The 21383-nt window shown below is 35.8% G+C and overlaps 1 protein-coding gene across 4 annotated transcripts in view; it reads left to right on the top strand.

Annotated features, from left to right (window-relative positions):
• unk (RING finger protein unk) overlaps window positions 1-21383 on the top strand; it is a 308416-nt gene that overhangs the window by 124646 nt on the left and 162387 nt on the right. For 3 of the 4 annotated variants that reach the window (XM_090375034.1, XM_090375032.1, XM_090375035.1), the window contains one exon: window positions 10301-10432. The exons of the other annotated variant lie outside the window; for it this stretch is intronic. In XM_090375034.1, coding sequence (XP_090231160.1) covers window positions 10301-10432 — 132 coding nt within the window. The remainder of the gene's footprint in view (window positions 1-10300; window positions 10433-21383) is intronic. 4 annotated transcript variants of the gene reach the window in all.

Genomic DNA, 21383 nt, shown 5'->3' with positions numbered 1-21383 from the left:
TTCTTACATCAACCCAATCTGAGGAATAGCCATTTATCACAACCCTCTGCCTCCTGCCCTGAAGCCATCCTTCTATCCATCTAAGGATTTTCCCAGTGATTCCAACCTGTTCCAGCTTATAAAGCAACCGCTCATGTGGGACTGAGTCAAAAGCTTTGCTGAAATCTAAATAAACAATGTCGAAATTATTCCCTAAATCCAGCTCCTGAGTGATCCTTTCGAAATAGCGAACCAGATTTGTTAAACATGATTTTCCCTTTACAAAACCATGCTGAGTATCCTTGAGAATTTCAATTCGATCCAAATGATCCTGAATTCCACCCTTGATCATTGCCTCCATGATTTTCCCTACTACTGAAGTCAGACTGACAGGTCGATAATTTCCCACTTCACTTTTAGAGCCACCCTTATGTATGGGAGATACATTTGCACTTTTCCAATCCAAGGGAATCTCCCCAGAGTCTAGTGATGCTCGCATAACCAGCCTCAGTGGTTCAATGCACTCGCTTGCCGCCTCTCTCAAGATTATAGGGTATATTCCATCAACTCCAGGAGCCTTACTGGTCTGTAGGCTTGAAAGTTTTTTTCATTAAATAATCTTGCGAAATTTCAATATCATTAATTACATATTTTTTAACTTCGCTCCCACAATTTCCCATTGCCACAAAAGGCTTTTCATTTGTAAATATCGATGCAAAATAACTGTTGAGTTCATCTGCAACGGCAGCTGGTGTATTTATTACTATCCCCTTTCCCTTACGTAAAGGTCCGATCTGGTTTGTCCTGCTCTTCTTGGCATTTATATATGTGAAGAATTCTTTATCCCCCCTCTTTGCTCTGTTTGCTTGTGATTTCTCATAAACTGCCTTTGCCTGTCGAACCTTTTCTGTGGCTCTATTACACATCACCTTATAGCTGTTATAGGCTTCAGTACTTTTTATTGTTCTGTAACTTTTCCATGCCACCTTTTTCTGCTCAAGTAATGTGGCAACTTCACTATTCATCCAACTTGGAACCCTTCTCATTGAGTATTTTTTTTTTTTTTAATGGTATATACGCATTCAAGGCATCTGTGATTAATGTTTTAAAAGCGTACCACAGTTCAATTGTATTCATTCTCTGCGCAATATCTACCCAGTTAATAGAGGCCATGTAGTACCTTAAGGCATCGTAATTTTCTTTTCTGAAATTAAAACCCATTCCTTTGCCTTTTACTTCTGCTACCTCTCTCGTCATCATCCACCGTAGAACTCCATGATCGCTTCCTGCTACTGGTTCCTCTACTGTCAGCCCTGTTATGTCATCTGATTCATGTGTGATGATGAGGTCTAGGATATTCTTTTCTCTAGTACTTTCCCTGACATGTTGATACAAATAACAGTCATCTAGTTGATTTAAAAATTTTGTTCCCCATGTCGAGTTTCCTTCCCATTTACTCCAATCAATTAGAGGCAAATTGAAATCGCCCATAATAAGGCATTGACGCTTACTTGCCCATTCCATTTGCATGTAGAGGCTTTTGTCAAAGTCTTCACAATCACCTGGTCTGTAGATTACTCCTACTCGCATTGTACCTTTGTTTCCAACTATCACACCATACAGACTCTATACTAGCATGTGAAATGTCTGAATCTGGGGAAGCTATCGTCGCACTCAGGCTGCTTCTGATAAGAAGCATTACCCCACCACCCCTTCTATCTACTCTATCCTTCCTAAATACATTATACAAGCCATACTGAAACTCATCATCCCCAATTTCCGGGTGGCACCACGTCTCTGTAAGCCCTATTATGTCCGCGTTACTTGTTTTAACCAGCAGTTCGAATTCGCTCATTTTATTGACGACACTTCTAACGTTACTGTATAAACAATTAAGATTTACTGTTCTTGTATATTTAACAACTCTAACACAACCCTTGAAGTTTTTTAGGCTCTCTTCCCTGATATTAGCTACCCGCTCACGTGAAACGTCTTTGGCCCCAGAACATCTAGATAATACGTCCAGTTGGGGTAACAGATAAGAACTCTTAAGGTATGTGCAAGAGTTACATTGACCAATATTATCAGATAAACGCGTGTCAGTATTACCCACATCCCCCCCTAACTAGCAGTTTCCCTGAGCCTTTAAGGTATCCTCAATAATACTGGCAAAAACTTTTGCACCACCTTTGTTTAAGTGTATCCCATCTCTACAAAACAAATTCCTTCTACCTACAAGTGTGGGCCATGCTGATAGAAATTTACCCCCTAAAGCCTTGCAGATTCCTTCAAGTCTTGAGTTAATCCACAAGGCTCTTAACATATAATCCCTCCTATCGTGTCTGGGCAGAATTGCAGACACATAGACATTATGGCCTAGCTCGCGACATTTCCTCAGCATGGTCCTGTATTTTTCCAACAAATCGTCAGATCGTGTACGTTTAATATCGTTTGTCCCCACATGAATAATAATATTTTCTTTACCCCCTTTAAAATCTGACAGTCTGTTGGTGACATCATCAATAGTTGCTCCCGGCAGACATACCCTGGTTCTGCTCCACCTATCTTTATTACAAAAAATATTCCCCGTTTCCCTGACAATGGAGTCTCCTAATAAAACAATGTCCTTTTTAACCAAGGTAGTTTGCTCTTGGTTTTTCTGTTTTGAGGCTCGAATCGGGTGTGCATCACTTGGTAGATTGCTGGAGTTTTGAGTCCCTGACGAGCTCCCAGAAGCATTATTTTCGAGGGCAAGCACTCGTTTTTTTCAGGGATTAAAATTGTTCCATCAGTGCACCAAATTGTAATTTAAGATCGGTGCACTCCTTACATCGATCACAAAGAAAAGAATCCCCAGGTGAGGTAGGATTAGTCACCAGGTCGACCTTGGAAAACATTCCACAGGTTCCACAACGGATTAAATCATGACTCGCCCGTAAATCGCCATCTGCTATTTCCGTGTGAGTCACGATACCCTGTGACGTGTTTAAGGCAGATCTCGTAACTACCATTATAAAATTAAATAAATATCAATGAAAGTAACTTTAAAAAATTATATCTATAATATTATTAAAATCAAACAGTTACAGGAAAACCTATAACAAAATAATCCAACAATATCTAAATAAATCAAATATTTAAAAGCACTATCCAAAAGTAAACCACTTAACTGAGGAGCCCTGTCTAAGCGCGTCCGCTCACCTCGAATGCCAACGAGTTTTTTGTATAAAGCTGACCTGCTAGCATCCCATTTTCCTTCCAACTCGTGTATTAATGATCTTGGTAAAACACCTCCCACTATTCCCAACACGCTCCATTCAATGCCTCCTGTGGTCTTCTGTCAAAAGGATGTAAGAAGGATTTTGACAAATCTGAATGCTAAGAAAGCTTCAGGTATTTCTCCACTTGTTCTCAAAATCTGTGCTCCTGAACTTACTCCTGTTTTTGCCGCCTTTTTTCACTTTCTTATTCCAAAGGTGTTTTTCCTTCTGCTTGGAAATTTGCTCATATCTAGCCAGTTCTTAAAAAGGGTGACAAGGCCCTCGCATCCGGTTATCATCCCATTGCAGTTACTTCTGCTCTTTCTAAAGTAATGGAGAAATCATTTAACCACCAACTCTTAAACTACCTAGAAACCTTCTGTCTTATCAACAGTCACCAGTATGGATTCCCATATTGGATACCTATTTATGGACAAATTCAGTGGAAAAGTTCGGTGAAACACAAGCAGTTGCTGTTGACATCTTAAAGGCTTTCAATCATGTTTGGCATTAAGGTCTTCTAAACAAGCTTCCATCTTATGGTTTGCCAACCGATTTTTTGTAATTAGTTATCCCGTTTTCTCTCTGATCGCTCACTGAGGGTGATATTAGATGGCTCTCTGTCTTCTAACCTTCTCCAGTAATGTTGGTGTTCCCCAAGGTTCAGTTCTTTCCCCCCCCACTCTTTTCCTCTTGTTTATTAATGACCTTCTTCCATTGACTGGAAATCCTATCCATAGTTTTCGCGATGATAGCACATTGTGCCCTACTCAATCAGCTTCAACTTCTCGAATATCCACTGCCAAATCCTTAAGTGCCAATCTCCAGGTAATTCTCCAGTGGGGCAAAGACAACTTAGTTGATTTCAATCCTTCTAAAACTCAGTCTTGTCTTATATTTTGCAAAAAAAAAAAAAAAAAAGAGGATTCTTCTACTCCTATTCTTATCTTTGGTGACACTACGATTTCTAGGCAAAATTATATATCTCCTTTGGGGATTGCCCTGACTTCTAATCTCTCTTTTGCACAAGCACATTACAAATATTTCTTCATCTGCATCTAAAAAACTTTTTTTTCTCTTTTGCTTTCGGCATTACTTTTCTTCCAAACAGCTGTTCACTCTGTGCAAATTCATCCTACCGTGGAATATTGTTCCCACAACTGGGGTGGTGTCCCCGAAACCTCTCTCAGGTTTCTAGATTTCATTCAGAAGAGAGTAGTTAGGTTAATTAATGACTCCTCTCTAACAGAGTCTCTCCACTCGCTGTCTCATAGATGTACTGTTTCTGCTGCATGCATTTTCTGCAGGTACTTCCGTGGGCACTGTTCTTCTGAATTGGCTTCTATAATTCCCACTCTCTCTCTCTCTCTTTCAAAACAGTCCGAACACATGCCGCTTCCAGCCAACATCCATTTACTGTGCATCTTTCAACTCACAGAACCAACTTTTCATCTTCCTTTTATTCATTCAACTGCCGTTTTCTGGAATAACCTTCCTTCATACGTATATCCTGAAAATTAGTCTATAGAAGTTCAAGTCTAATGTCAACAAATATCTTCTTTCGTCTTCTCAACCTCCAACCCAAATACAATACTAAGTACTATAGGTTCTAATACCTCAAGTGTTTGGAGTTTTCATAAAAAAAATAAAAAAAAAATTGTAAAATAAGAGGAGTATACCTCAATATAGTATGTAGAACACTTCTGTATGATACTCTCCAGAAATTAAAACGAAAAACTCGAAAAACTTACATTAGAGTAACAGATAATTAAAATCAATTTACCACAATTAAATCGATTTATCGCAATTAAAAAGAATCTAACGAAAATATTCAAAATGATTTTCCTTTCTGAAGCTGAAAATGAATCAGAGCATTACAGCTCTGATTCAAATAAATTATAAAAAAAAAAAAAAAAACCACACCGATTGTAAAATGTTGGTATGCAAGTATAAAACCATGCTATCTCAAATCTACAGTTGGCAAACTTTCAGTTGAGAAGGAATTCCTGTACATTAGATATATAATTGTCACTGTGATGGTTGATACCATTTCATGATCAGCTCTGAGATATAAGATTTTTTTCAGCTAGTACATACTGTGGATCATGAGCAAAATTTGGCCTTTTGTATATTCTTCGTCTTAATATTCTTCGCCATAGGAAAGTCTGCTTCACAGGAATATGTTGTGGAAAATGGAATAATGACTTTCAGGTCTCTTTTGCAAAGACCTGAATACCAGTTCACTATATTTTTTCCAAAAACTACCATGTCCAAATTCTAAAAGAATAGCAAAAAGAAAGTTTTTGATAATGCTTTTCCTGCTTAAGGATGGTTGCACAATCTGCATTCATCTCAGTGTTCCAGTGGTTCATCATTCACTTTTCGAGAAAAGTGAATGATGAATAATATGAAAAATAAACAAATAACATTGATTCATTCACATGAAGTACTGTTGTCAGTTGTGAGATGCAATTACATTTATGTATGTTGCGTCTGTTTCTAAACTTGAACTTGCAAAGCTATTGTGTAACATTTTTCTACAAAGACAAATGTAGTTTTCTTTGATTACTGTTTAAAAAAAAAAAAAAAAAAAAAACTAATTTTAATTACACTGAAATTAATACAACAAAAAGTTGTGATTTTGCTACCTGAGTATCAAGACACCCTAAAAGTCAAATTAGAATAAGTTTTTTGTTGTAATTTTATTTTAATTGTAAGAGCATCTTTAGTATTCATGTGTCAAAATTGCAGCTTGAAAAGTACAATCTTAATGGTTGCATTACTTTTTTTTTGTGGTATTATTAATGTTATTTTTTTAGAATAGTCTCAAAACTGTTATGTGGCATGTATGGCTTACTGTTTTCCATGGGGAAACCTCCCCATTCATCTCCAGCTTTTTCTTCGCACAATATTTTGAAACTTCTGGGGTTTGTAGCATTACCTCAGATATGATTTAATACCCTCAGATAACATACCAATGAAATCAGGATCCTGCCAGTTATATTTCCATGTTTCTGTAAATATCTTAGCTATAACACAACATGCATATGTCAGTCCACATGTTCTGGCACTTTTCGGTAATTTCTGCATCAGTGGACGAGATCCATTTTATTGCTAGTCACTTAGTATCTTAGATATCATCTTCAATCAGGGCCGAGCTGGCTAATCTCTGGTACACATATCAATGTAGCTCATAGTGTGTAAATATTGCATGGGTGCCTGAAATGCCTGCTGGTGAGTATCCGGTGTGCACATGCCAGCTAACTATGCACACTCCACCTCCATCAGCAGTGAAATTCTGAAAAATCCTAAACACAATTTTATTATATTGGTAATGTCATATACAATAGTAGAGCCAGTAGCAGTATATAATACAGAGTTCAAGGTAACAGAATGTAAAAAATTAAATAAAATAAATTAATATAAAATAATAATCAAATAATAAAAATTACAAAAAAAAAAAATAAATAAATAAATAACCTGATACAATAACGTAACTTAAGAGCCCTAGAAACAGGATTTTTATTATATCCCTGCAAGTAGGTGTAAATTTGAGGTAAAAAAAAAAAAAAAAGTTCGGTGAAAAAAATGCTACACTGTATGCTTATAAGTTTAACTAATTTAATAAATTTAGCAGATGCATTCCAGAACTGTACATTTTGGAGGGTGTTTTTTCCCCCCTCTCACAGAAGAGGAATGTGCCTTCTACAGTAAAAAAACTTAATAGAAGATTAATAGTATAATAGGTAGCATACAGCTGTTACATTTTCATTCTAGATGGAACAAGAGACATGAACTGAAAGTATTGGAGCATGAAATCCTAGGAACATACAAAATATGACAATGAAGTTCCCAGATGAGTGCAATAGAAAGAACACAAAGTGAAGGAACTCAAAAATGGTTTTATTTTTATTCAAAGTAATCCCCACTTCATTGGATGCACATATTACACCATTCTAAAAGTTTCTGAAAAGAGTAAAAACATCCAAAGAGATGTTCCATTCAGTGGTTGTTTTCCTCAACATCCTGAAATCCCTTTCCTTTGAAGCAGTTTTCACCTTTGGAAAGAGAAAGAAATCCATTGTGCTAGGTTGGTAGAGTAGGATGGATAATTGATCTCTACTGTGTTATATTTCATCAGAAAATGTCTTCACAACAAGTGCAGAATAAATGAGGGCATTACCATTCAACAAAAACCAGCTGCATGTCTCTCAAAATTGCAGCCTCATCTGGGAAGTGCACTTCAGTAGCACTTCCCAGATGAGGCTGCACACAGCTCCCCTTCAGTTAAAAATTCCTTGTAAATCACACCCTGTTTATCAAAAAAACATGATCAGCATAGTCTTAATCATGGACTTCTGTAAACAAAATTTTTGAGCCTTTGTGATGATTCTGAACTCCCCTGCATGCATTGACACATCATCTGTGGACTGTACTGAAACACCCAACACTCATCCCCAGTGACAGTACAGTCAAGGAAATTAGGATTGTCTGGATGAGGCCTTTGCATGATGACAATTTTTGTTGTTTCTGCTCATCAGTGAGTCTGTGCAGCACAAATTTTGCAAAGGCCTTCCTTTACCATAAGTCCTCATGCAGAATTTGATGATTCGTCTCCTTATTCATATCCAACTCATCATAATCAATCTGATGGCCAAACATTGATCTTTTGCCATAATATCCTGTACTTTTGCGGCGCCTCCATAGCCAGGTGGGCAGGAGCAGCAATGCGTAGCACATGCTTCTTGATTAGACCGGGGTTTGAGCCCATGACCACCAAACACGGATGATGCGGAAAGGTCAGGGAATGACCACCGCATATCCCGGAGCAATATGGCCTTAGTTGCTAATGCTCCTAAAAACCAAATAACAACCTGAACTTTTGCAATTCCACCCTCATTTTGAGATTGATGAAAGCCCACTTATTGGGCCATCATGAACATCCTCACAGCCATCTTTGAACTGCTTATATCATTCAAATGCTCTGGCATGACTTAACATTTCATCGCCATAAAAGTTTTTAACATTTCTGTTGCAGATTTTTCCAGTGCAAAACAAAATTTAATATTCATTCATTGCTCCATGCAAAATCGTGACCTGAAACTGGTTGTTACTTTCAACCTGCCAGCCTACTGGACTACAACACACTACTTCCATTTATTTTCAAACTCATTAAACTTAACCACAACGGCACTAGTCTGTGAACTTTATTGCCACACTTCATAAGTTGTGTGAAAAAGAATTGGAATTTAGTTCTGTCATTCTAATTGAGCAATGCCTGAGGACCAACAGTTAGCAGCCCTTGCTTAATTACCATCTGGGATGGGGGAGACTGCTCTGGTCTTGCTGTGTGGTGAGTGACCTTGCCTGTTATTGTTTGCAAGTGTCATTTTTAACTCAGTATTCAGGTTTCTTCCTCTGGCATTCATACTTGTTCTTTTCTGGAACAGGGTGAGCCAGACTAGGGGAGGAGATGGTTTAATTATTAAATCTGGTAAAATTTTTGAAAAAATAATGTTAATTATATTTTTCTTAGATTTATATTTTGTAACTAAGCTAAGAATACTTATGAATGAGAGAAAACGAAATGACTTTTACATATATAAAATCATGCCAATTAGAAAGTTACTTTATATAATGTTATTAAGCTGAAATTTGAATACTGTTAGCATATGAACCATGCTGTCATTGTGAAACCCAAACAGAAGCCTCCTTGGGTTTTACAAGTGGTATGGCCTGAATTAGCTGACTGAGGAATGCAATAGCACATGCTTTTCAGTTGACTATGGTTCAAGCTTATGTGATCATGCCAGAATATAAATGGAACATTAATATGAGGAGTTGCTCTATGTACTTTTTGGATACTTCTTCACAAGTAGAACAAAGGCATGCAATGAAGACTGTATGCAATAGGTAAAATTGGCAGAAAAATTTTTGAAATTAGGATTAGTGCATTTGTGTTTTTTTTTTTTTTTTTTGTCTAATGGTGGTGGTGGTGTTTTAGTAATAAAGTAGTAGTTTCAGAGGAGGAGTGTACACTGGCTGTGGAGTGAAAAACCTAAGTAATTCTTACTAAACTATTTACTTATGTATGATATCACCTCATCACACCCCTGGCTTAATCGTGCCTCTGGAGTTGTTTTGCTTAATACAGAATTAGTTATTTTCAGATTATTTGTTACCATATTTTAATTTTTTTCCCTCTCCTGGTAATCTGTTTTGAACTGGCCTTAGAACATGTAATTTACAATAAGATATTTTTAGTATTTTGAATATCAGACATGAATTATTATTTTAGCCCTCCTCTAGTGTAAAATTAAAAGATAACACTTTTCATTCCCATCCTGTATGATCCTTCTGAAATCTAGTAGCAGTAGCTTTTTTTTTTTATTGAAGTGAATATAAATTTAAAATAGAATGCCCAATATGTCTCCATGATACACTGTGTCACTCTTGGAATTTTCTATTATTTGGAAGCCCTCCCCCTGTTATAAACAAAAACATAGTCATATACTTTCATAATAAAATGGGTGTGATTTTACATTTCAGTGGGTTAAAAAATGAATGAATGAATAAAAGTAAAAATTTAAAATAACTTTTCTATTCAGTATTCCACTTAATTTTCATAATACTTATGGATAAAGTCTGCTCAGTTTTGTAGAAGATAGCAGATTATTTTTGATACTGGAGTAAAATGGGGTTTAATAAATATTAAGTGATAAGTTTTTGATTCATTTCTTAATCTATCAATTCATTCTAGTGACATAAAAATTCTAACAGAATATATTGCCTCATTTTTTTCAGTTCTTTAAAATGAAGTCTGCATACTTTACTCTTATAACCTTTAGAGGTTATATATATGTAATGAGCACTAACTTGACAACTGATAATTATAGTGGTGGAAATTCATTGAGGTTGAAGCATTTTTGTTCAAATACAAAAGACAGTTTTTGTTTTGTTTCTCATATTATTTATAAACATCATGCTAATATTATATACCTTCCATCATTATATGTTTTGTTTATTTTTTATTTTTGTTTTATTTTTAATTTATTTTTTAGAATTCTAATAAGGATAGTTCACAAGCACAGAAAACCGAACAGCCACTTTCAAATCTCCAGCAGTCTCAACAGACAACACAGGTGCAGAGTACACAAGGGAGCAGGGCTAACTCAAGTTTACCAGATGTACAGGTAGACTGTAGTTTTTGGTTGTATTCCTCTGTGTAGTAGTCCAAAGCTTGATAACAGTCATACATTAACATAGTTTGTAAAAGGGTACCAAAATTGTTGAAATGACTGCAAAGTACTATGGAGATTGATTAATTAATATAGGTGGAATTAGTGAAAACTAGGATAGTTATGTACATAAGCATGGATTATAATAGGCTTATCACTTTGTGAAGTGCCACTTTGTCCCTGTTCTTTCTTCTAAGGGCTTTTTTTTTTCTTTTTTTCCCCCCTCTTTCACATTAATCAGATTACATTTAAAAATTAATGCCATTACATCTTCATTTTTTTTTGCATTGATTTACATTGCAACATCAAGAGAAGTGTGCAATTTATTAATTTTAGTAAGTAGGATTTATATGAATAATAGCTAGCAATGCTTCAGTATTTCAAGGTGGCCTCACTAAAGTCACCAGGGATATTGTAGGATCATATGTCATGTTTCTTTATACTACTTCATTCTGTGTTAACAACTTGCTGTGTATTTGTCAGTACGTTTTCTGTCATCAGTAGGTAATTTTTGTATCAGTTTTTGCAGAAGATAAAATGTGTTTCACCATTTATCACTCATTTGGAAAGCTCTTTGTTCAAATCCTGTTTCTGGCTGGAGGAATTCTTTAAGGCCTCTTCAGTCAAGGTTGTAGTTATCCAGTCTCAGGCAGAGGTAATAGTATTTCTTCAATGAATTATTTCAAGGTTTTTCATTCCACAAAACATGCAAATTAGCCCATGAGAACATTTGTACATAAATAATGGAAAGCATAAGAACTGGTGCACTATATAGTCTGAGTAGCCAATGCCCAAAAATTCTTAAAGAGGAGACAAGATGAAATGTGATCTAAATCCTTTAATAGCCTATGTATAGTATTAAAATTACATAAGATTTACACAAAGCAACAAATCTCATATTTAGTCCCCAGAACAAATGGAGTATTGCCTGTCATTAGACTCTTTTTTTTTTTAATGCAAATGTCCAACACACTTCATAAAGTTCAACTAACAAAAATGGCTAATGGCCAAAGCCTTCTTCCAAAGAACAACTCTGCAGCCAAGTAGCATAGTGAGATTAATAATCATCCTCCTCAAACCAAAACAAAGTTTTGAAATTAGGATGTTCACACATACAGCAAACTCTCAATGTACTGTACCAGGTTGTACCATGGTTTTGGATCTTCAGGATTGTCACTCCCCCCCCCCCCATGATTTTATAACAAAGCACTAATTTTAAAACATTCGTATCTTGGAGGGGAACCAGTTACTCTGGGGGTTTGTGTAAAAGGTGAGGAGATATTAAAGATGTCCCTCACACTTTACAAACTATAATCCCTCCCAAAGCAGCGTAAGGAAGAATGAAGAATGCAATTAAAAACATTGCTAAATTGAGAGAAGTGCATATAAAGTTTGAAAATCGCTGAGCTACCATATTCTCTTGTGCTGTGTATTCAGCTACAGAATAAATTTTTCACAAAAGTTAAACATCTAACTGCGAGAAGGGGGGATAAGCTGCCATGCTTGGCAAATATGGTATACAGTAATACCCCGACTTACGCTACCCCGACTTACGCGAACTCGGAGTTACGCGGTTCCTGATTTTTTCGTTTGGCAACGCTGCCGCCCACTATCTTCAAGGTCGTTTTTCATATGTTATCGATATACGGTGCGACGGCGGAGAATGAGAGCGAAATATGAACAAAATTCAACTTTGCTGCTTTTATGTTTTTTATATCAGTGAAGGGGAAACACATTTCACCATAATATAACGTAAAAACCAACACAATTCCAGCTATCGGTATAATCGCAAATGCAATTAGATCGAGTTTACTACCAGTTTATAACAGATTCCACTAGCAGAAACGCAACTGGATTTTTATTGTTTTATGGTAGTAACCCCTAGAAATGTGAGGTGTTAATAGTGTATCTCTGCCTTTATGGTGTTGTTTATTCAGTTGCTACATGCGCGCAGCTTTGTTTATGCGTATCAAGCGTGCCTCCTCGTTTTGTAATTGTGCTTTATTCCCTAAAAATGAAAAGGAAGCGTCCTGGTGAAGACACTGCAGATTCAGAGAGAAAAAGAAAAGCAATTATCGATAAACAGAGGCGGACTGGGTCAAAAATTCTTTCCCGGGAAAATTTATAGTGGCCTCATACTATGGTTTATGGCCAAAATCACACTGGCCCACCGGGGTTTCCCCGGTAAGGCTTATTGCCAGTCCGCCTCTGTCGATAGAGAAAAAATATGAAATTGTGAAATGCTTTGAGCGAAATGAAAGACCATGTGATATTGCACGTGCTGCAGGCCTAAATGAAGCAACGGCGAAAAGCACATGACAATTGCACACTTGACAGGTTGAAAACTGAAAAGGGCTCAATTGTAAAGGGCTTAAAAATTTTAGAAAACATAGACTCCAACGAAGAACGCGTTATAGCTACAAAGCAAGGAATAAAAAAATTATTAGCTTGCTACGAAGAAATTCTGCGTGAAAAAAAGAACGCGCTGTGTCGTCAGACGAATTTGTTAGATTTTATGAAGCCATCGACATCGAAATAACTTTTTAACGTAAGTCATTTGTTTTTTTAATACATATTTTGTATTAATAGTATAAAGAACTGCAATTTTATTAATATTTTTCTTCTAAACTAGTGTTTTTGTTAGTCCTTGGTCCCAATTAAGCGAAACTTATATGTATTTATATGCAAAGTTGTACCCCGACTTACGCGATTTTCGTCGGACCCACCTATCGCGTAACTTCGGGGTATTACTGTATTTAATTATAGAGTAAATTTTTGTAAACAAAGATGTTCCATCTTTTTTTTTTTTTTTAGATTATGAAATCAGATTTAGAATAGTGAAATTTGGCAACAGAATAATGCAAAAGTGTGCATGATGTGATTAAATGAACATTGCATGTTTTTTTTTTTTTTTTTTGTAACTGACTGGTTAGTGTTCTTTGCAATTATGCTGTAATGTGAAGTTTGCTAGTGATGTCATAAACCAAAATATGGAGGAGCATTACAGATCTGTAATTGCAGGTTTTTGCTTTGCATAACTTGAGGGACACCTGTTGGGGCAGGGGATGGGGATCTTTTTTCTGTAATGGCATGGAGAAGTGTACTTCTTTATTGCAAAGCTGATTTTTTTTTTTTTTTTATTTTACTTAACTATGCATTCCATTATTTTAAAAGGGATTTCGGAAAGAACCATCATTCAGCTTTGCTTCTAGCTATTACCATATCGTACAATTTGTTTGTTGAAAGAAACTTAACTGACATTTACAACTTTCTGAAAGAACTGCAATATTTAATGTTGATAAATTTTCTTATTAAGCTTTATTAGTTTGTTGAGCCCAGGAAGAACATAAGCTTCATTTGTGTTCAGCTATGCTGAAGTAAACAACTCACTGCAGTACGTTTGAATGACACCGTTTAACTTATAATTAGTTATATTGCAATATTTTTCACAATGCCACACACAGAAACTGGAAAGAAAGGTAAGTGTATAGTATTAAAATGAAGTTGCTATACTCCTTTTTAGCTCTTGGAAACAAATGTAGAAAATATTTTCTGATGTTATGTATATATGGGAAAATGGATTTCCCTGTAAGCAGTGCTTCCTTTGGAAACATGGCTCACTATAAGGAGTCGATAAATTCAAAATTAAATGCAGTGCAGCATTGGTATTTAACATTTTTGTTACATTGAAGCATTATTCTTTAAAAAAAACTAGTAATGTTGCTTTGGCCATTTAATATGCTATTCTGTTTAGTCCATTGGCATTGAAAGAATTGAGCTTTAAAAAAAGTGTTGAATAAAATTTGCTTACAGTAAAACTGCTTAACACTTCATCTTTTATTAAATTTTATTATTGGCTATAAGACAGTTAGCCTATAATGTGGATATTAAAGATGTCCCTTGATGCTATGATGACATTATAATGAGATTGCACTATATTGAGAATTTAGCAGTGGGCTTGAATATCAGTTGGTGATGTGTATATATTGCCCATTTTGAATATTCTCTTCTGGATCTCCTATCCAATCAGCACAAGTTTAGGCTTGATGTAACCAGTGGTCAAGTGAAAGGTTGCAGAATCACACATGCTTTGAGTGGACCGTGATTAAATCTAACATGACTGCTAAATACAGCTTATGACTTATTGTCCAAATAATGTAAACTTCTTTGACTTGGTGGTCATGCCAAAGTATAAGCAAGAGTGCAGTAGTGCACACTTTTTGATTGACTGTGATTCAAGTGCATGTGACTGCTAAACATGATTAACATATATATTTATGATTTTTTTTTTTTTTTTTTTTTTTTTTTTAACTCTTCTGAACTGGTAGAATATCAAATAGATATTCTAAATAGAACTTCAAAGCAAATAAAATACAACTTCAAAGCACTGTAGACTGTTAACAAAATTTAACATTTGTCCAAAATTACAATACATCATATATTTTAAGCCAAATTAAATAGCAATTAGCAATACAACACAAGCCTGTGAAACCTAGAAAGAACAATTCACTCTACTCAAATGAACCTAAATCAAAACTGCAGCTGCAGGCAGTTTAGAGTCATGAGAGCCAATTGTGCATTAGGCCTTAGGCACAATATGGCCTTAGTAGCCCTTGTGCCATTAAACAACATACCAACCAACCAACATTAGGTCTTAATGGGAAAAGTTCAGATTGGAATCTTAAAAACCATCGATTTCACAAATCCCATAGTAACAAGTTAGCACACTCTCGAGAATAGTAGTAGTGTAGTTTACAAGTCCAAAGCCAGCCACTTGCTAGTACTCTTTTCCCATCAGAATTAACATATCTGTAACAGGATAATTAATCTTATGATGACAACAATTTCACTGTCACAAAGTGACAAATTAAACTATGACTCAATCAGTTGGAAGGAGATTTCACAGTGGATATACACTTAGTTGTTTTTTAACAGCTATTTAAAAAAATATCTCATAGATAATAAACCATCTTCTAACTTGTTCTATCAGTCAGTTTGAAATTTTTTAGGAACAGAATTACTCACAAAACAATCAGCTGCCAAATTTTAATAGTCTTGACATAAATTCCCTCACCCATTTGAAGTTTTTGCATGTGTTGCACTATTATACTAATCCATGTCACCCATATTTAGTCCCATAACACCCTCCGTGAAGAGCTATAATGAGGACAGCTTGTAATGGGAAAAGTTCAGATTGGAACTTTCAGAATTGTAGTGTTTATCATGGATGTGGATAAAGACTGCTAGCCTATGCAATATTTTACACATGCTCTCACCAGTGAGAGCAATGTTTGCACAAGTTTTGAAAATTAAATGTAGACTCTTGATGGTGATGACCAGGTTAAAGTCTTTCATTTCTAGGTTTATCTTGGAAGTATCACATGACAATGTGTTCATGTCATTGTTATTCAGTCAAGGAGGAAAAAAAAAAAAAAAAAAAAAAAAAAACAAGATTCCCAACATATAGCTCCTTCTGTTTAATATGAAAATCTAAAGACATTAAAACTATTGCTGGTATATAGAATTGCCACAGGAATACTCATAAAACCATTTGACAAAATAACCAGTGGAAAATACAAGGGTAATATCTACACCACATAATAATTGATATGAAATACACATTACACTTTGCATTTTACTGAACAAAACATTTGTATTAGAATTTCGCGTTGGAAACTTTTTTTTTTTTTTTTTTTTTTTCCATTCAGCTATGACAGAAATACAGATTCTTTCCTTTTGGGGTCACTACATCTCAGTTTATGAACATTTTCTGTCAAAATGTTCACAGCATTAGAAACAAGCAGTTAATAATCTATATTCCTTAAACATGGCTCCATTTGGAAGAAGAAACATTGGTCTTTGCTAATGCTTCTCAGTATGCTACTAAACTCAAGTCTTTTAAACATTCTTTTTGGTAGATATATATTGAAATAAGGGCATTTTGCAAGTTACACAGGCAGGTGAATAAATTCTTGAAAACAGAACAAGAAACTGTGTGGATAAACATGAATGAATAGTAATTTCCAGTAGATAAAGTAATAATTGGAGGAAGGATGCATTTCAGGGAAAAAAGGCTAGGGTATGGCCTTAGTGCCACAAAGAAAGCAACTCTTGAAATTTTAGTCTATCCCCTCCCGCCCTGTTGTTACTTTCTATGTAGCAACTTAAATCCTCAGATTAAATTCGTTTATATTTATCCATGCAGTTTTGTGTTTTTGTTTTAACCCATTTTGGTCTTATGTTTACTGTTCTTTCCATCCATTTATAACTAACAAGGATGATATGTCAATTATGCCCAGTAACATTGAGCTCATTTGAAGCATATATAATGGTGGATAGCTAGTGAGGACTTTCATTTTAAACCAGTGGGAAAAAAACACACACAAAAAATATGTTTTTAATTATATTTTTGAAGTATTTTCCTATTGGCATAGTTTGAAGCATGTCATTTGGATCTAATAAGAGAATAGAAGGACATTTTATATTTCCACCTAAATTGCTAGTTTTTCTTTGCTGGCACTTGGAGAAAAACATTTGTGGGCTGCAAGGTGCACATGATCTAGTTGGGACATCCAAATGTCATGCTGTCATTTTTGTATTCCCTACCACAGTGGAGCCTTTTCTTGGGAGGCAGGTAGTTTTGATTGGGAAGTGAGTTGCAAAAGCAGAAAGGTTGTAAGATGAAAAGATTTCTGAGCAGCTGCCTTTCTGATCATATATTTTGAATGTTGATATTCAAAAAGATTAATATGTGCAACTTAAAATATAATAAGTAATTAATTTTGTTTGTACTCTGAGAACAACCACATAGGAATGGAGAAGTTTACAAGCTAGGGAAATCAAGAATATTACTATATTTTGTGATGTCATGCAGATTCAAACACATGCACATGTAAATGTAGCTATTCAGCTACATTTCCAAGGCATATGTTAAAAAACTTGCAAGACCTTGCAAGATCTTCTTAAAATTGTCAAATGAGGCAAGGAAGTAGACTTCAGTTTTGTCTAAAACTGTACCAAACTCTTTTGGACATCATTATAGCTAACGTTCGAGTTATCTGCAGGCCAGCATGTGAAATATTGACATATTTATGTCAAAATTTACATTGAATTTTGTTAAAAGTTGGTGGAAATCTACAGTAGTTCTGAGAAAATTTCCTAGAAAGCAGCAATAAGTTGCTATACTTTACCTGCTCTTGAATCCCATATGCTCCTGTCAGTGAGTAAAATGGCAGAGAAGTTGTGCCTTGCAATCAGATAGAAGGAAGTTTTCTTTTTTTTTTTTTTTCTTTTTTTCACGGAAGCAAAAAGTGTAACTGCTGCAAGAGCAGATTTTAGGTCTCCCCCCTTTTTTTAACTTGTTAGGCCCTTACAAGAAACAGATACTTCATTTAATCTAATGATTTGAGGAGGAAGGCTGTGTAAAGGAACAAAAACAACCTTGCATAGCCAGTATTTTTTTTTTTTTTTCTCCAGAAAATATTGAAGCCCTCTGAGTGTTACAGTGCAGCTCACTCAATGCATGTCCAAGAAAAGCAGCTTGTGAATGTGGAGTATCTTAGCTTTCTGTTTGAGCAATAATCCAATCAGATTTTAAAATATTCCCTTACAAGATGCATAAATTTTCCAAAAATGATAAGCAGAGATTTCAGTTTGCTGCACAGGAGAGAAATGCACTATTACACAAACCTGGTTTTCAGATGAAGCTTACTTTCATTTGGATGGAGACTGCAAACAAGTAGAACATACATTTTTGGACAACAGACATCCCCCCCCCCAACCATCAGTTTCACAAAAAAAAAAAATAATAATCTCTGAGGGAAAGTGATCTTGTGGTTAGCCATGGTTTAGTTGGACTTCTCCTCAATAAAACTTTAACTTACAGTGATACCTGCATATTACAGGGTTGTTAATATTAAAGTATCCCTATGTAGAGGGCTCTGGAGCAAGTTCAAAGGCTTGTACTGAAGAGAAATTTGGAAAAGAGGTACAATAAAGAATGCGCTTGCCATTTATTGGAAAAAAAATTAGTTACAAAATTTGTCAGTATATGGCGCTGTGGCAATATAAATCACTTGAACAGCGCTACAATTGTTCAATGTTGTCCTTTGGTCAACAACAGTTTCCATTTGAAGAACAGCCTTTTCTACAGCAGAACGTAATATGTCAACTGGAATAGCCAGCACATGACGTGTAATGCTGTCCTTCAGATGTGCCAGAATTTGACATCCTTCCTGATACATCTGGTTCTTCAAAAAAACCCCACAACCAGAAGTTGCATGGGATGAGGTCCGGTGATCGGGTGGCCAAGATGTCTGGAAACAACGGCTGTTGTTCATCTGTAAAGTGTTGGCTTAGCAATCTTTGGATACAATGTTGGATGTGGGGTGGTGGTGCACCATCGTGCATGAATGTGGTATCCTGAAGGCACCCACGTTGTTGCAGCTCTGGTATTGCGAAATTTGCCAACATTTCATAATATTGCCGTCCAGTGACTGAACAGGTGCGGGGTCCAGTCGGTGTTACCTGTTCAAAGAAATATGGCCCAATCATGAATGTGGCTGAAAATCCACACCACTGTTACTTTTGGAGAATGCAACGGGACCTCTTGGATAACTCGAAGGTTTCATCATCAGCCATTTTCAATCCACTGTAGGATGAAGGCCTCTCCAGCAGCTTTCCAGTTCCTTCTGTTTTGTGCAATGGCCATCCATTTACTACCCACAAACTCGTGAATTTCATCTGTCCATCTCCGTTGTTGTCTTCCAGGTTTTCTCTTGGCTCCTCTTGGGTACCATTCTGTTATTTTGTTAGTCCATCTGTCATCATGTCTTTGAGCTATGTGCCCTGCCCAAGACCATTTTAGTTCTTTAGTTTTGATAATAATGTCCTTTACTTGAGTTTGCTGCCTAATCCATATTTCTCTTCTTATCTAACAGTTTGATTCCCAATATAATTCGTTCCATTCTTCACTGTGTAGTTCTCAGCTTCTCTTCTATTCTTTTGGTGAATGCCCAAGTTTCACTTCCATAAGTCATGGTGGGGAGTATACATTGGTTCATTATTTTAAGTTTCAGACAAATTGGGAATTGCTTCTCAGTATGTGACTATATTTCCTGAATGCTATCCATCCATTTATCATTATTACAGCTAATGACTTGTTCCAGATAAGTATATGACTCCACCTTTTCAATTATTGCTCCTTCAATCATTATATCCCTTTCTATGGCATACTTGTTCATCATTACTTTTATTTTAGCCATATTCATCTTTAGTCCAAAATTCTTACTAACTCTGCATAACTGATTAAGATTTTCCTCTAATTCTTTGGGTTCGTGGCTTATGATAACAATGTCATCTGCAAATCGTAAATGGTTTAGGTACTCTCCATTCACATTGACTCCTTTCTGCGACCAGTCTAATCTTCTGAAAGCTTCCTCAAGGGCAGCAGTAAACAACTTTGGAGATATTGTGTCTCCTTGTTGAAATCCTTTCTCAATTTTAAATTTATTACTGTCTTTGTCTGGTCTAATAAAGGAGGTAGTACTCTCATATATTTTCTTCAAAATCATAATATGTGGGGTATCTATGCCTTGTCTTTCCATTCCCCGAAACATTGCCTTATGCCGTATGGAGTCAAATGCCTTTTCATAATCCACAAATGCCAGGCATAATGGTGTTTTATATTCATTTGCTTTCTCCATTAGCTGTGATATTACATGAAGGTGATCCATAGTTGAGAATCCTGTCCTAAAGCCAGCTTGCTCTTTCGGTTGATTCTCATCAAGTATTCTTTCTAATCTGTTAGTAATGACCCTTGTGAACAACTTGTAGATGTTGGGATAACAAGCTAATTGGTCTATAATTTCCAATTTCTGATTTATCTCCTTTCTTATGCAGCAAAACTATGATTGCATTATTCCACTCTTTAGGTGCCACACCTTTTCTAATGTATTTTGTGAAGAGTCTTGCCAGTTTTTGTGTCATGTCTCTTCCTCCCAATTTTAACAACTCTACAGTAACTTCATTTTCTTCAATGCATGTTCTACCTAATCAGGAAGGATATCAGGTATGTTGTATGTGTTACTAATTTGCGATCCATCTTTCCCACTGCTGGCATCATTCCCTCGCTCCTTGTATTTGAATTATGCCTTCTCTGCTATTCATAAGTACACCATCACTATTCTTCAGTTTCAGTATCATTTGTCTTTCTGTATCACTGCTCATGGCTGCTGATTTAAATCCTTTGTTTTCCCTTAATGCTTATTCTACTTTTCTTATGTCATCTCTGAGTCTCTTTCTAATGGCTTTGCATAACTCAGTATACTCAATTTTCTCCTTTCTTGCTCTTCATTTGTCGTCTTCGGTTCATCATGACGTGTTTCTTGACTGATTTTTTTTCTTCTTTGGATTTCTTTTTACCTAATAGGTTTCTTGGGCTTTATCACTTTCAGAAAGTTGTAATATTCCTCATCGATATCTTGGTCCTGAACAGTCTGCAGAAGCTCAAACTTGTTAAGTTTCAGTACATACTGCTTTTTCTCCTCTTCTGTTATCTCAGAGACCTTTGTATTATTTACTTGAGTCAGTTTTTTCCTTTCTTTTCTTACATCTATATCAAGTGCACATCTTACCATTCTGTGATCACTTCCAACATTGTCCTTGTTCAGGACAGTAGCATCATACACGATATATCTTCTGTTAGTGAGGATGAAGTCAATTTCATTAGTTGTTAATCCATTTTGGCTCTTCCATGTCCACTTTCTGTTCACCCTTTTCTTGAAAAAAAGTGTTCATTACTGACATTCCTCTAGATTCTGCAAATTCCACAAGTCTTTCACCAATTCCAAATTTTCCTATAGTTCCCCTTTCTGCACTGTTTTGTCTCTTTCCAACCTTAGCATTG

Source organism: Mastigoproctus giganteus, chromosome 6 (assembly GCF_048544385.1).
Source record: "Mastigoproctus giganteus isolate SK-2022 chromosome 6, ASM4854438v1, whole genome shotgun sequence".
Classification (NCBI taxonomy): domain Eukaryota; kingdom Metazoa; phylum Arthropoda; class Arachnida; order Uropygi; family Thelyphonidae; genus Mastigoproctus; species Mastigoproctus giganteus.
Note: the sequence above shows the minus strand (reverse complement) of the source record. Positions and strands in the feature narration are given on the sequence as shown.